Source organism: Triticum aestivum, chromosome 6B (assembly GCF_018294505.1).
Source record: "Triticum aestivum cultivar Chinese Spring chromosome 6B, IWGSC CS RefSeq v2.1, whole genome shotgun sequence".
NCBI classification, from domain to species: domain Eukaryota; kingdom Viridiplantae; phylum Streptophyta; class Magnoliopsida; order Poales; family Poaceae; genus Triticum; species Triticum aestivum.
In genome coordinates, this window is record NC_057810.1 from 634,888,750 (window position 1) to 634,901,611 (window position 12,862).

Below are 12,862 nucleotides of genomic sequence, written 5' to 3' on the forward strand. Positions count from 1 at the left end.
GAGAGAGAGAGAGAGAGAAGAAAGAATGGAAGGAGGAAGAGAAGGACAGAGGCAGGGTGCGGGGACGGCCTGCTCCTGGTCGCCGGTGGTGGTGCTCCGGTGGCCGATCGATGGCGAGGCGAGGAGGAGCCCGGGGAGGGGCGGGGGTTACGGGAGGCGAAGGAGCTCGGGCTCGAGGGGTGTGACGCTCCCGATTCAATCGTACACTAATCATACACGCAAATGTGTACGATCAAGATCAGGGACTCGCGGGAAGATATCATGCATAGCACAACTCTAGACACAAATCAAAATAATACAAGCTTTATATTAAAAGCCAGGGCCTCGAGGGCTCGAATACAAGCTCGAAACACAAGAGTCAGCGGAAGCAACAATATTTAAGTACAGACATAAGTTTAAAAAGGATGCCTTAAGAAGGCTAGCACAAAAGGAACACGATCGAAGAGGCAAGGCCTACTGCCTGGGACCTCCTAACTACTCCTAATCCCCAAACCCCAAATCCCTCCTAGTCTCCCACGCGCTCCCTCCCACGACCCGCGCCGCCGATGCCACCTCCACCTCCACGCGACGGCGGAGGCGCCCCACGTTTCTTCTCCTCTCCGGTCGCTACGGAGGAGCCACCATGGTCGGGCCGCGGCGAGCCGCAGAGGACCGGCGTCGGCTCGACTGGATCTCCTTCTCCACAACCAAGCACCGGCAGAGGCCGGAGCACCACTATGGTGGGTGCTCCGCCTCCTGCCCGTGGCTTTGTTGACGGATTCCGGGTCGGCCGCTTCCTCCGGGAACCCTAGCCTCTCTCTCTCTCTCTTCGTCCCTCTTCTCTTCGCGCGACGGCGGGCGCATCAACCAGATCCGCCGGCCGTGGCTTCGACCTGGCCGCGGCCAAGGAATGGCTCCCGGAGCTCGCGTGCTCGAGGTGGACGCCCAAGATCTCCACGCTCCTCACCCGGAGAGGAGGAGCTTGCTGCACATACACTACAGTCTACAGGCAGCTGAGCACATGCAAACCACACAATCAGTACATCTAGGATTTAGTTGTTGCGTGCAATCCATCAATCATGCTAGCATGCATGATTTTTCTCTTGATTCAAAAGAATCATGCCTGATTGCTCCCGATGCAAATTTGGGTACCCACTGACCCTACTCAGTTCAACTAAATGAACCATAAATTTCAGAATTCACCTCACTTCTGAAGAAAATTACTTCATTTGGTTGAACTAACAAGGATCGGAGGGTGCTTTCAAATTTGCATCCTTACTGATTGCAGTGCAGTCCTCCATACTGTCAATCTATCATTGGTGGGTGGACACCATTCAACAGTTTGCTGATGTTTTGTTTGCATGAAGGAAGCATTATTAATTAGTATAAATTGGCCGTCTAATTGATCGAATCTGCTTAGTCCAGAGTAGCACTACTGCACATTTATGTATGTAATATTTGCTTGGTCTGTCGTAGCATTATGTCCACGATAAATCTTTTTTGCTCCTTAGCTAAAGTTACAACTTTTGTTCTGGCATTTGGTAAAAACTAGCTCCTTTGTCTACTGTTTAATGCTGATTGTTTGAGCTAAATGGGGCAGAAATTATCCACATGTACCTCGTGTTATGCTTGGCAACTAATCATATATCATTGATAGATACTTATGTGTATCGATGTCAAGTGAAAGCTTTGTTTCAAATCATCTAAATTTTCTTTCCCTTGATAGCAGCACTAGTCATGAGCAGTGGCGGAGCTACAACAGAATCACTGGGCGGGCCAGCTTGAAGAAAGTCAAATGTTCTTTTCCTCCATGGCCCATTTCTGCCTAAAGGCCCACTGGTTTGCAGCAAAATTGGGCGGGCCACGGCCCAGTTTTGCTTGCACTAAGCTCCGCCAGTGGTCATGAGTGTGATACGTTTTGATGATCTCTTTGTACTAGAAGACTCGACGAAGCGGCGGCGTCTCCGGCGCGGCTGTGCTTCTTGAGGCGACCTCCTCTACCGCGTGATGGCGGCGGCGGTTGTCTGCTGCGTCGACTGCAACCTCCTCTCCGGTGAGTCCATCTCCTACCTCTAGCTCCCTCTCTTGTGCTGCTACAGTACCATGCTCTGTTTTCAACGGCATGGGTTATTTGGTTTGTGCTTGATGTGCTCGTGTGTTGAAGTATAATTAGCTACTGTTACATAATAATTTACTGGACATTGTAAGATTTTACTCTTGTGTCATGGAATAGACGAGCCGCATTTACCCCTGCGTCTAGATTAGAAGTTATGATTGATAGTAGCACACTTCTTACTCGCTGCTGGCTGTACTATAGCCCATTTGTGGTTACTACTCTGCTGTGTGTTGGAGTCTAATTGGTTAGGCTATTATTTACCAATTCCACTAAGATTTTACACTTGTGTCGTGGCATAGATATAATTTATCTCATTCCTTTGTGTTTGTAGACAAGAAAGAAAGAAGTATGGTCCTTGTGCTATGGCAGTAGCTGCAGTACATCAACTGCTCCAGCAAGCTCGAGAGAAGATGGACATAAATGGTTGTTTCGGTACAACGTTGAGCTACTTATTTTGGAATGGAGGGAGTACATAGCAAGCACTGCAGAAGAACTGTAGGAGCTTGCCAGGACAGGCTTGGTAGCTAGTGGGACACTAAAGAGATCGAGACGCCGCCACTTCCATGACTACGAAGCCTTCAAATGGAACATTAGAAGCTGACTGCATGTTGTCGATGTGCTTGTTGAATCGAATGTTTCCGCTCCTTCTCAAGCTGACGTTCTCGATATTTCCGCAAACGGCGGCTTCAAAGACATCAAACCCAAAATTTGAATTAATGCAAACATATAGAAAACCTTGGCTATTTATCAGTCACAGGCATTAGACTCATGTTACTTTTTTTGCAAATACAGACTCATGTTACTTAACTAGTTATTTGTTTTCTTTTTATTTATATTAACACTCAAAAGTCTTAGGTTTGTAGAGCACACATTTCCTTTCTTCTCAAAACACTACTGAGTATAAGACAAGTTTGTTTTTTGACATAACTACCTGCTTGTTCCAAAACGGCAACCGAAGGAGTATATCACTAAAAAAGTAAAAATAGCTACATGAATCTTCTCCCCCAAAAAAGCTACATGAATCTTGGACACATTGATCTCGGTAGTGCTGTATACCCTGTCGTATGATACACATAAGCATTTCTTCATTTATTGCGAGGGTATCAGGTGTTGGGGAATCTTCCTGCCCCGCACCGAATGTCACAGAAGCATACCGGCGCTAGCTCTTACTACAAAGCGAAAACAAAGAGACAAATACACGCAGCCCATATTGATTTTTTTTAAAAGAGGATAACCCCGGCCTCCGCATGAAGATGATGTGTGCAGCCATATATTATTAGAAGTGTAAAATCCAGCGGCCGAACATCATCGACCGGAAAATAAATTGGAAAACAAACCCCGTACCGATGCAACATGTACGGGAGGCCAAGCTCATGCATCACTCGCTCACATGGATCACTTCCTCACTGCAAAGCCCGATCCTGCCGGCTTGCCACGTCCGCCAGGAACTGGGCAAACGCCAAGCGCGACGTCCCGCCATCGTCGCAAGCCGCGGCCGCGGCTTCCTTGTGCACCGCCGCCCGCGCTCTGAGCTCTCTACCCTCCTCAGACTCCATCACAAGCCTTACCTTGGCCTCTACCTCGCCGGCCTTGACCAGCCCCTGCTGCCACCCGACCATCTCCGTGGCGACCCCTATGTCCCTCATCATGTGCACCTTGTTCATCTTCTGCTCCGAGTAGAGCGGCCAGGACAGCATCGGCACGCCCGCCGTGACGCCCTCCAGCACCGAATTCCACCCGCAGTGCGTCACGAACGCCCCCGTGGCCCTGTGGCGGAGGACGTCCACCTGTGGCGCCCACAGCTTGACGACGAGGCCACGGCCGTTGGTTCGCTCCATGAAACCGTCCGGCAGGAGCGTGTCGAGGTCCGGGTTGGCACTGGGGTCGTGTGGCTTCTCCGGGTCGTCGCTGGCGGGGGCTCGCACAACCCACAAGAAGCAGTGGCCGGACTTGTCGAGGCCGACGGCGATCTCCCTGAGCTGCTCTTCAGAGTGGTTTCCAGTGCCTATGCTCCCGAAGCAAAGGAACACGACGCTGCGGTCCAGTTGGCCGTCTAGCCAGGCGAGGCACTCGTGCCGCTCTTTTGCCTCGGCATCGGCGATGCTGCCGACAAATGGACCGACGCAGTACACCGGAGGCAATACCCAGCCGGGGACACACCGCGGGTCCTTGAGAGTAGCCACGGCCCGAGCCTCCAACGACTCGAACGTATTCACCAGCGTGCCGTCGGCCTCCGGGATCCGGCAGAGCAAGGCCATCATCGCCTTGTATGTGTCGCTCTCCGGGTCCTCGAGCACCTCGCCCAACAGATGCGAAGCCGGCATGGGTGGAAGGCCGAAGAGCTCGAGATGGGTGTCTCCCAGCTCCTTGAAGCTCGGGCCGCCCTCTGCGAGGACCGTAGGGAGCTGGGCGAAGGCGACAAAGGTGGCGGCGCTGGAGGTGAACAAGGTGTAGCTAGGGAACCCGAGCCTCTTGGTGACGACGAGCGCCTCGTTGGACGGCGAGTCTGTTGAAAATATAAGCAAATTACTACAAGAATTAATCCGAATTAACAGAAAATAAATCATGACTACAGTAGCAGAGATTGAACTAATCATACGAACTAGCATAATAGATGAACAGATCACATCTAGGACACATACTAAAAACATGAATTCTACCACGATCTCGAACAGGAAAGATAGAATCACATACGGTGCAGCGGGAGCAGCACCGCCGGCGTTGACGTTGTCGCCCATGTCGTCGAGGATGAGGTTGCCGAGGTCGGGGAAGAAGTCATCGTTCGGAAGTCGTCGCTGCCAGCAGTCGCGCTAGTGCGCTCCCCAAAAACCTGATCGCCCCTCTCCCATACAGGATCAAGAGAGGCGGGGTTCGGAGGCCTGCTGTCCCTTCTCCCGGTGCACGCCGAAAGAAGGGTTGGAGAAGACTTGATTGGCGGCGCAATGGTCTGGAACGGCGGTGAGAAACCATACGAAAAACGGCGGTCTGCCTGACTATGTAGTGCGGGCCGGGTAGGTCGTGGGAGTAAACCCCACGTCCGAGTCGTCACGATCCAAAAGAATCGGAAACGGTTCAGTAATTAACGCGTCCATTAATTATTAATTAATGACTCATTAATTTTTCCCGAGCTGCAAAAATTTAGACAACGTGCATAGCTCTGTCCTCGGCTCGGCTCAATCCCGCAACCCGCGGCGTGGCGCGGCGAGGCGAGCGAGGAGGAGGAGCGCGCGTGTAGGTCTCCTCTTCTCATGCTCATACAAGTGGTAGGAGAGCTCATCTTATAAAGAGGTGCAACTCTCTCTCAACTTATGAGGTGGGACTAAACTTTAGCCTCACTCACTCCACTCACATGTGTGCATGAATGGGCCAAGAGAATTTCAGAATTTTAGGTTGGCTTTGGGCCAAAAGTCCACCAGCAAATTTCAACAATCCCCCACAAAGTCTCATTGGCACATTTCACCATTTGGTTTCAAAACATTTTTTATATACCGGTGCTTAGTGGAGACTGTGAAGTTGAACTTCCACTTAGAAATTTATGCTACACTAGATCACAACTTGAATAGTGGACTATGCCTTGAACTACAAGTTTTCTGCGAGACTAGTTTCACATAAATTCTTTACCGGTACTGGGCTGCCGCAAGGCTTCCCCGCGGGTGGAGCGTATACGTCGTACTCCAGGGCTTTTCATGAATTTATTAGAGAGCACCCACTTCTCACAGACTGCGACGTTAACAGTCAAATTCATATAGGTGTGTTCCTCAGGAGATGCTCTGCAGGACAACATCTCTGCTTACTCAAATAAGCCACTTGGAACACATTAAGATAGATATCAACCTGCCATGCAGATCAGGAGAGTATTGCATCTTTACGGAGTGGGATAATTAAAATAAGGATACTCTCCTCTCAGCTGACCAACAACTTGTCTCCCACTTCTACTTCACGGTATCTCCGATCACATAGAGTGGGTTACCACTATGGACAACTCATGCTGTGGGTCTCAAACCCATCTCCATCGATGCATTATCTATCACATTACTTGATAGACCCTTTGTGAAGGGACCTGCCAAGTTTTTCGACGTTTGGATATAATCCAACGTAATAACTCCGGAGTTTCTCAGTTTCCTGACAGATTTTAATCTCCTCTTCACATGCCTTGAGGACTTCATATTGTCCTTAGAACTGTTTATCTTGACGATCACAGTTTGATTATCACAGTTCATCAGGATAGGGGGTATTGGTTTTTCAACCATAGGTAAGTCCATCAATAGCTCACGAAGCCACTCTGCTTCAACAGTGGCAGTGTCTAATGCTGCGAGTTCTACTTTCATAGTTGACCTCGTTAAGATGGTCTGCTTGCAAGACTTCCAGGAAACAGCGTCACCACCAAGTGTAAAAACATAACCACTTGTGGCCTTAATCTCATCAGCATCAGATATCCAGTTTGAGTCACTATAACCCTCCAGTACCCTTGGATACCCGGTGTAGTGAATCCCATAGCTCGCAGTGCCCTTCAAGTAGCGCATAACTCTCTCGAGAGCACGCCAATGATCATCTCCCGGTTTTGACACAAACCGACTCAGCTTGCTCACAACAAAAGAGATGTCAGGGCTCGTGGCACTCGCCAAATACATAAGCGAGCCAATAATCTGAGAATACCTCAGTTGATCTCTAGCAATCCGTCGATTCTTTCGAAGCAACACACTAGCATCATATGGAGTTGGAGAAGGCGTGCAGTCGCTATACCCAAAACGACTCAAGACCTTTTCCACATAGTGAGACTGAAGCAGTGTGATCCCACCATTCTCATCTCTCAACAGCTTGATCTTTAAGATAACATCAACTACTCCTAGATCCTTCATCTCAAAACAACGAGATAAGAAATCCTGAACCTCCTTGATTAAATCAAGTTTGGTTCCAAAGATCAATATGTCGTCGACATACAGACAAAGAATAACTCCTTCGCCCCCACTATGGCGATAGTATACACACATGTCACCATCATTTACTACAAAGCCGACAGCAGTTAATGTTCTTTCGAACTTCTCATGCCACTCCTTAGAAGCTTGTTTAAGGCCATATAAAGACTTCACTACTAGGAAAAGGCATGCTAGTGGCGCACCGTATTTGCCTTCTAATGGCGCACTACTGGTGCGCCACTGGCATCACGCCATTAGAATTAAATTCTAATGGCGCACTACTGGTGCGCCATTAGTATCTGGTGTTCTAATGGCGCACCGCGTAGTGCGCCATTAGTATAGCCTGCAGTGCGCCATTAGAATGCCTCCCAGGGGCCATATGTACAAATGTGCTTTGGCATTCTAATGGCGCACCAGCAGCTAATGCACCATTAGTGTGATGATCACAGTGCGCCATTAGTGTCTTGTGTGGTGCACCATTAGTATGAATATTAGGTTTTATTCTTTTTGCTTTTCTGATTTTTGCACAGGTTACAAAATATATTATTGCATAGAATATAGACAGCAGCACACAGCAACATCAGATTCATCAAATACAATAGAAGATTAGTCTCCGAATACAATTCATCATATTAGTCTCCGGATTCAAAAGACCGGACAAAGATAAAACATTACAAGTCTCAAGACCGCGAGTATCGAGTTTGCTTCACATTACAAGTCGATATCGATCATCTAAACTACCATCACATAGAAGAGAGCTGTGGTCATCACGATGAGCATCATCGCGATCAAACTGGTCTTCATCCGGTTCCTCCAACGCTCCCTCCTCTCTCCCGCTAGATAGCGGGCGTATCTAGATTCGGCCTCCGCCCTAGTGGTGTACCCTTTGTAACTGTTACCGCTGAAACGGTGAACCTGTCTCAACACTCCTCCCAGTCATCGTAGACTCCGGGAACCTTACCCTTGTACACGACATACGACGGCATCTCTATGCACAAGCCAAACAACAGACAATACATAAGCAATGTGTAAGTATGCAACAAAAGGATCGGAAGAGAAAAGCAAGACATTAATAGCACGATTCATGGTCCTACTAATAAATAGCATCGATTACATCTAAGTTGAACAACCGTCCAAACCAAAGAGACATCCGAATTCATTAAAGTTTAATTACAACATGAGCCAATCAATGTTTCAGAACTACACATCACTACTTTGGACTCAACTCATCGGACAGGAGCGTGGGTGAAGCCGCCGTCTGTTGTGATGGTCATGAAATCACGGCCGTTGTCACCCTGCATTTGTAGCATTTCATCTATCTCACTGTTGGACGGTTGATATCTGAGGAAGAACTGCCCCGCGGTATGAAGGACATCTTGATGGATGATGTCCGCAAACTCCGACTGGATGCGAAAGAATTCTTGTCTGAGGTCCGCGTCCTGGACTGCCGACAAGCTCGCGGCCCAATCTTTGAGATTATCTGGTAGCAGAAGGTGATGATGGTCCCTTACGATCGCCCGCATGTGATGGAGGGCGTAGTAGGCATCCTTCTGACCGCCAGGCGGCTACTTGACGCAGCAGAACTTCGTATTGTGTGAGAAGATGTGCTTGCCGTACTTACGAACTGGCCTGGTGAAGGTGCCTCCAGATTGGGCGTAGCCGGGGAGAACATCATCAAGAACTTTCTTCACATTTGTGTAGTCTATCATGGAGTTACGGTTCGGGTCGAAATACGTGGCCATGGAATATTTCAGGCTTAAGAGGATGAGTGTGCAATGTGTGCCACTGCACAGAACACGGAATGTTAGAAAAAAAAGAACGATCGAAATCTAAGAAATCATATGTTACGGGGCGGTTAAGGGATGACTTACTCGGGAAAGTAAGGCACAAGGAAGTTATCCTTATCTGCGTTTGCCAGAATGACGCCTTCGAGGTGTGAACTCGCAATTTGGCGGTCCCCAGCGCTGCTCAAGTGCTTGGCACGCATGTAGAAGGGGTCGACTATCACGATGTCCGGGGTATTGTCTCTAATGATCCGCATCTGCATGCTCAGCGAAAACAGCCGAACGAAGGTGTAGTGCAACGGATGAAGGTTAAACATAGCAAAGATGTCATCAAACCATAGGACGATCATACCCCCGATGTCGCCATCCACAAAGCCCTTGCTCTCTGGCACCTTGGCCACGAAAACCGGGTATGCCACATCCTTCTCTCTGAGACGCCGCTTCTCCAAAATCAGAACACTGTCGTGCAGACTCCGCATAGCACCGGTTGCAGCATTCAGCATATTTGGCGGTAGCATCGCCCTACCCGCCACATGCACCCTCCTCGAGATATCCTTAGGTGAAGGTGGCCCGTCCTGAGCACGGATCGAACTCGGTGCCGGCTGGCTCGCACCGGCGCCCTTGTTAGTCTTTCGTTTCCGGCCCTTCTTCTTGATCTCCTGTAATGGGACCGAGTTCTGCTCACAGACCGCCTTCTTCAGCGTGTTGGGGCTGATAATATTTCGCGCCTCAGCTATCTGAGGCTCGGTGAAGGCGGGAGCTGGAGGCATGTCCTGAGAACTGAACGCCAGACGACGCTTGTTGCAATTGGATTTCTCCGCCGTACCAGCTAGATCGCGGTGGTCTTGGTTGGGTTCTTGAGAAAGAGGCCCGCAGAACTCGTCAGCGTACCCATGTTCGGCAAAGTACTTATCAACTTTGGTAAATGTACCGTCGTCGTTGTCGTCGCCGTCCGGATCCTGTGCCATAGGGCTGTCCGGATCCTGTGCCATAGGGATGTCCGGCAGGTCCGGTAGCGTTGCGGCGTTCTTGCCATGGCTTGGCGCCGGCACGACTGGCGGTCTTGTCTGTGGGGTGGTGTCCCCCGCCCCCAAATGAATCTGGCTCTTCGGCCATAGCAGGGGCTAGTTTACGCAGGTGCCGAGGGTCATCTCATCTTCTTCGTCGGCCCCAGCGGGTCGAATCGGAGGTAATAGCTTGTCGCAGCCTGGCAGCACCCGGACCACTTCAACCCTATACATTGTGGTTGGCATCCGATTACCGTGGAACATGGGGTTGCCCGGTTGAACGATTCTGCCCTTGGCGACATCGACCAACTCGGCGCCCACGAAGTGCAGAAGAGTGCAAGGAACGTCGGCGGTGCCCTGGAAAAACATGTATAGGGCGTCAGGGATGCCCAGTCAAAGGCAAGGAGATGAAGTCATCGGCCGAGAGGCTTAGTTACCGTGATGCCGTCGAGCTCAGCTAATGTCGAGGCACCGCCAACGGCGGGCGTGCAACTGACGGAGGGGGCGCTTGCTGGCGAGGTGCCGGTCGGCATACACCCGGGTGCATTAAGCTCCAATGCCCGTGCCGGTGCCGGAGACACGAATACCGCCTCCGCCGGAGACACCAATGGCGCCGCCGCCGGAGACACCAATGGCGCCGCCGCCGGAGACACCAATGGCGCCGCCGCCGGAGACACCAATGGCGCCGCCGCCGGAGACACCAATGGTGTCGCCGCCGCGCTGTGCGAGTTGCTGGCCGTGAAGCTGGGAACCGGGGGAGGCCCCTTTTGGCCGCCCGCAATCCACGTCGTCAGCCCATGAATCAATGTAGGCACCATGGCGTTGAGCGTCGTTCCAAGTTGTTGTTGCACTTGCTCATGGACAAGCTCCGGAATCCGCGCCACTTGTGCCTTGAGTTCTTCAACCTCGCGCATCTGGCTTTCCGAGCTGGTCTTTTTCTCCTTCCGCACACCAGCGGTATAGTATGACCCCCATTTTGTGGACAAGCCTTTGCCGGCCACACGACCAGCTGACGTCGGCTTATCGAGCTTATCCTTCTTTTTCATTACGTTCAACACCCTATTTAAAGGGGTGTCGAAAGGGGAGCTCTTAGACGACCCCGCGCTACTGCTTTCATTGTCCTGCGAAAGGAACATGAACCATTTAGAAATATTGGGGATTAATTAGAGTGCAACCATATGGAGCTAATTACGCGGGGGTGTATTCCTTACCAGAACAAGCTCAAGCGCCCTGGTCTTCGGATCCGTGGTAAGCTCCTTTGTTATCGGGTCCTCCTTGTACCGGGCCCTGACATAGTTCCTGGTCTGCTTGTCACCGCTGTATTTCTCGAAGCGGGGCGGTAGGCCTTGCTCGGCACGCTCCGCGTCCTCCTTGTCCCATATAGGCTCCGCCACTCTATAACCGCCGGGACCGAGTTTGTGTTCCCCTAAGTTCAACTCCCGCATTTCTTTCCCCCACTGACTTGATTCGGAGGTTGCGGGGCTCTGGCACTTGATCTTGAACTCCTTGTACTCATCTTCGCTCATTAAAGGATATTTCGCCTTGATCTTGTCATAACTATCACCTTTATCAATCATTCTCTTCACCGCGCTTCTCCATGTAGACATGGCCGTGCTCATCTTCGTGAGGGCGGCATTGTTCACTTTATTCCCTGAGAGGCGTGTGTTTTCAAATTCGGCGGGGAACTTGTATTGTTCGTGCAGCTTCGTGAAGAGGAGGTTGCGCAAATTCCCTCGGTCCTTATGCCTAAGGTTCTCGGTGTTGATCGAGACGGTGCTTCGGAGAATGCACCCGAGCTGAACCGAGTACCCCTTGACTATATGTTTGGGCTCTGTTGGATTCCCGTCGGAGTCCACTTGAGTGAATTCCTCCTTGACGGTGCGGAGCGCATTCGGGCGCCGGTCCTTCCTTTGCTTCTTCGGTTGGCTGCCATCTGTGTCTGTGCCGCCACCATCTGTGTGTGCGCCGCCATCATCAGTGGTGGCATCCTCGGCGGCACCATCAGTGGTGTCATCCCCGACGCCACTAGGGGTTGTGTAATCAGGATCGGTGTCTTCCGCGGCGTCATCATAGCGGTGAGGTTGTTCCTCCATCTCTTGGGACAGCTCCCAGAATTGCTTGCCGCCCGAACCACCGGCCTCATCGTTGTGGGCCATGTTTCTCTCTAAATAGGAAAAAAGTTTGGTCAAAAAGATGGTTATTATCAAGGAACAAGATCATGGTCTCATGATTTAGGGTTTGTCGACACCGAGGCACCCTAAAAGCCTAAGCTTTCATCATTTAGGTTCTCATCGACACCGAGGCATCCGGGGCAACCAAGTTAAGTTTTCATCATTTAGGGTTTATCGATGCCGAGGCACCCTAGGTTGGCCCTAATCTTGGCTCTATTGCCACCTATGTTGGGTTTATCATCTAGGGTTTATCGATGCTAAGGATAATTCTAAGTTGGGCCTAATCACTTGGCTCTATTGCCACCTATGATTTAATGCAGCAAGAATGGCAGGGCAGTTGATCCTACTTAACTAAGTACTAAGATAGCCCGGCCCATGCATTAGTCGCAAGTACCCCATATGTCCTATTTTTAGCAAAGTCATGCTAAAATTCACGGAAAATTTCAGCATGACCTTTGCTGAAAATAGGACATATGGAGTACCCGAATTTGCCGGAACGGAAGTTAATCGACATTCCGGCAAACTCAAGGGCCTCTCGGGGTACCTGCAAATTCATCACGTTACGATGGTCGGAGACAAAACCCAGCCACAGACCATATGGTCCTCTGCTTTCATATGGACAAAAATCAGCTCAACTTATGTGAGCTTCCATTCCAGATATAATATGTCTCCCAACAAAAAATCATCAATAGTTTAGAAAGTCTGTACAAACACAGAAAGAATGACAAATGTATTTTTACAGATCATGGCTCAGAGTCATAAACATCTATGGACCAAATATAGTAATGGATACAGCAGATTAGTCTTATGATTTTACTTGTTCGGTATAAAATAGCTTATGCTTTCCTTACAGTACATGTCCACATTTGATATGTCCTTTTTGTCTGTC

The 12,862-nt window shown here is 50.1% G+C and overlaps 1 protein-coding gene across 1 annotated transcript in view; it reads right to left on the reverse strand.

Moving 5' to 3' along the window:
- Positions 1-3,498: 3,498 nt before the first annotated feature.
- The window catches only part of LOC123134628 (UDP-glycosyltransferase 88B1-like), a 36,989-nt gene continuing 27,625 nt past the window's right edge, over positions 3,499-12,862 (reverse strand). Inside the window, exons 2-3 of the mRNA XM_044553842.1 lie at positions 4,166-4,594; positions 3,499-4,069 (exon numbers count right to left, since the gene is read on the reverse strand). Coding sequence (XP_044409777.1) covers positions 3,499-4,069; positions 4,166-4,594 — 1,000 coding nt within the window. The remainder of the gene's footprint in view (positions 4,070-4,165; positions 4,595-12,862) is intronic.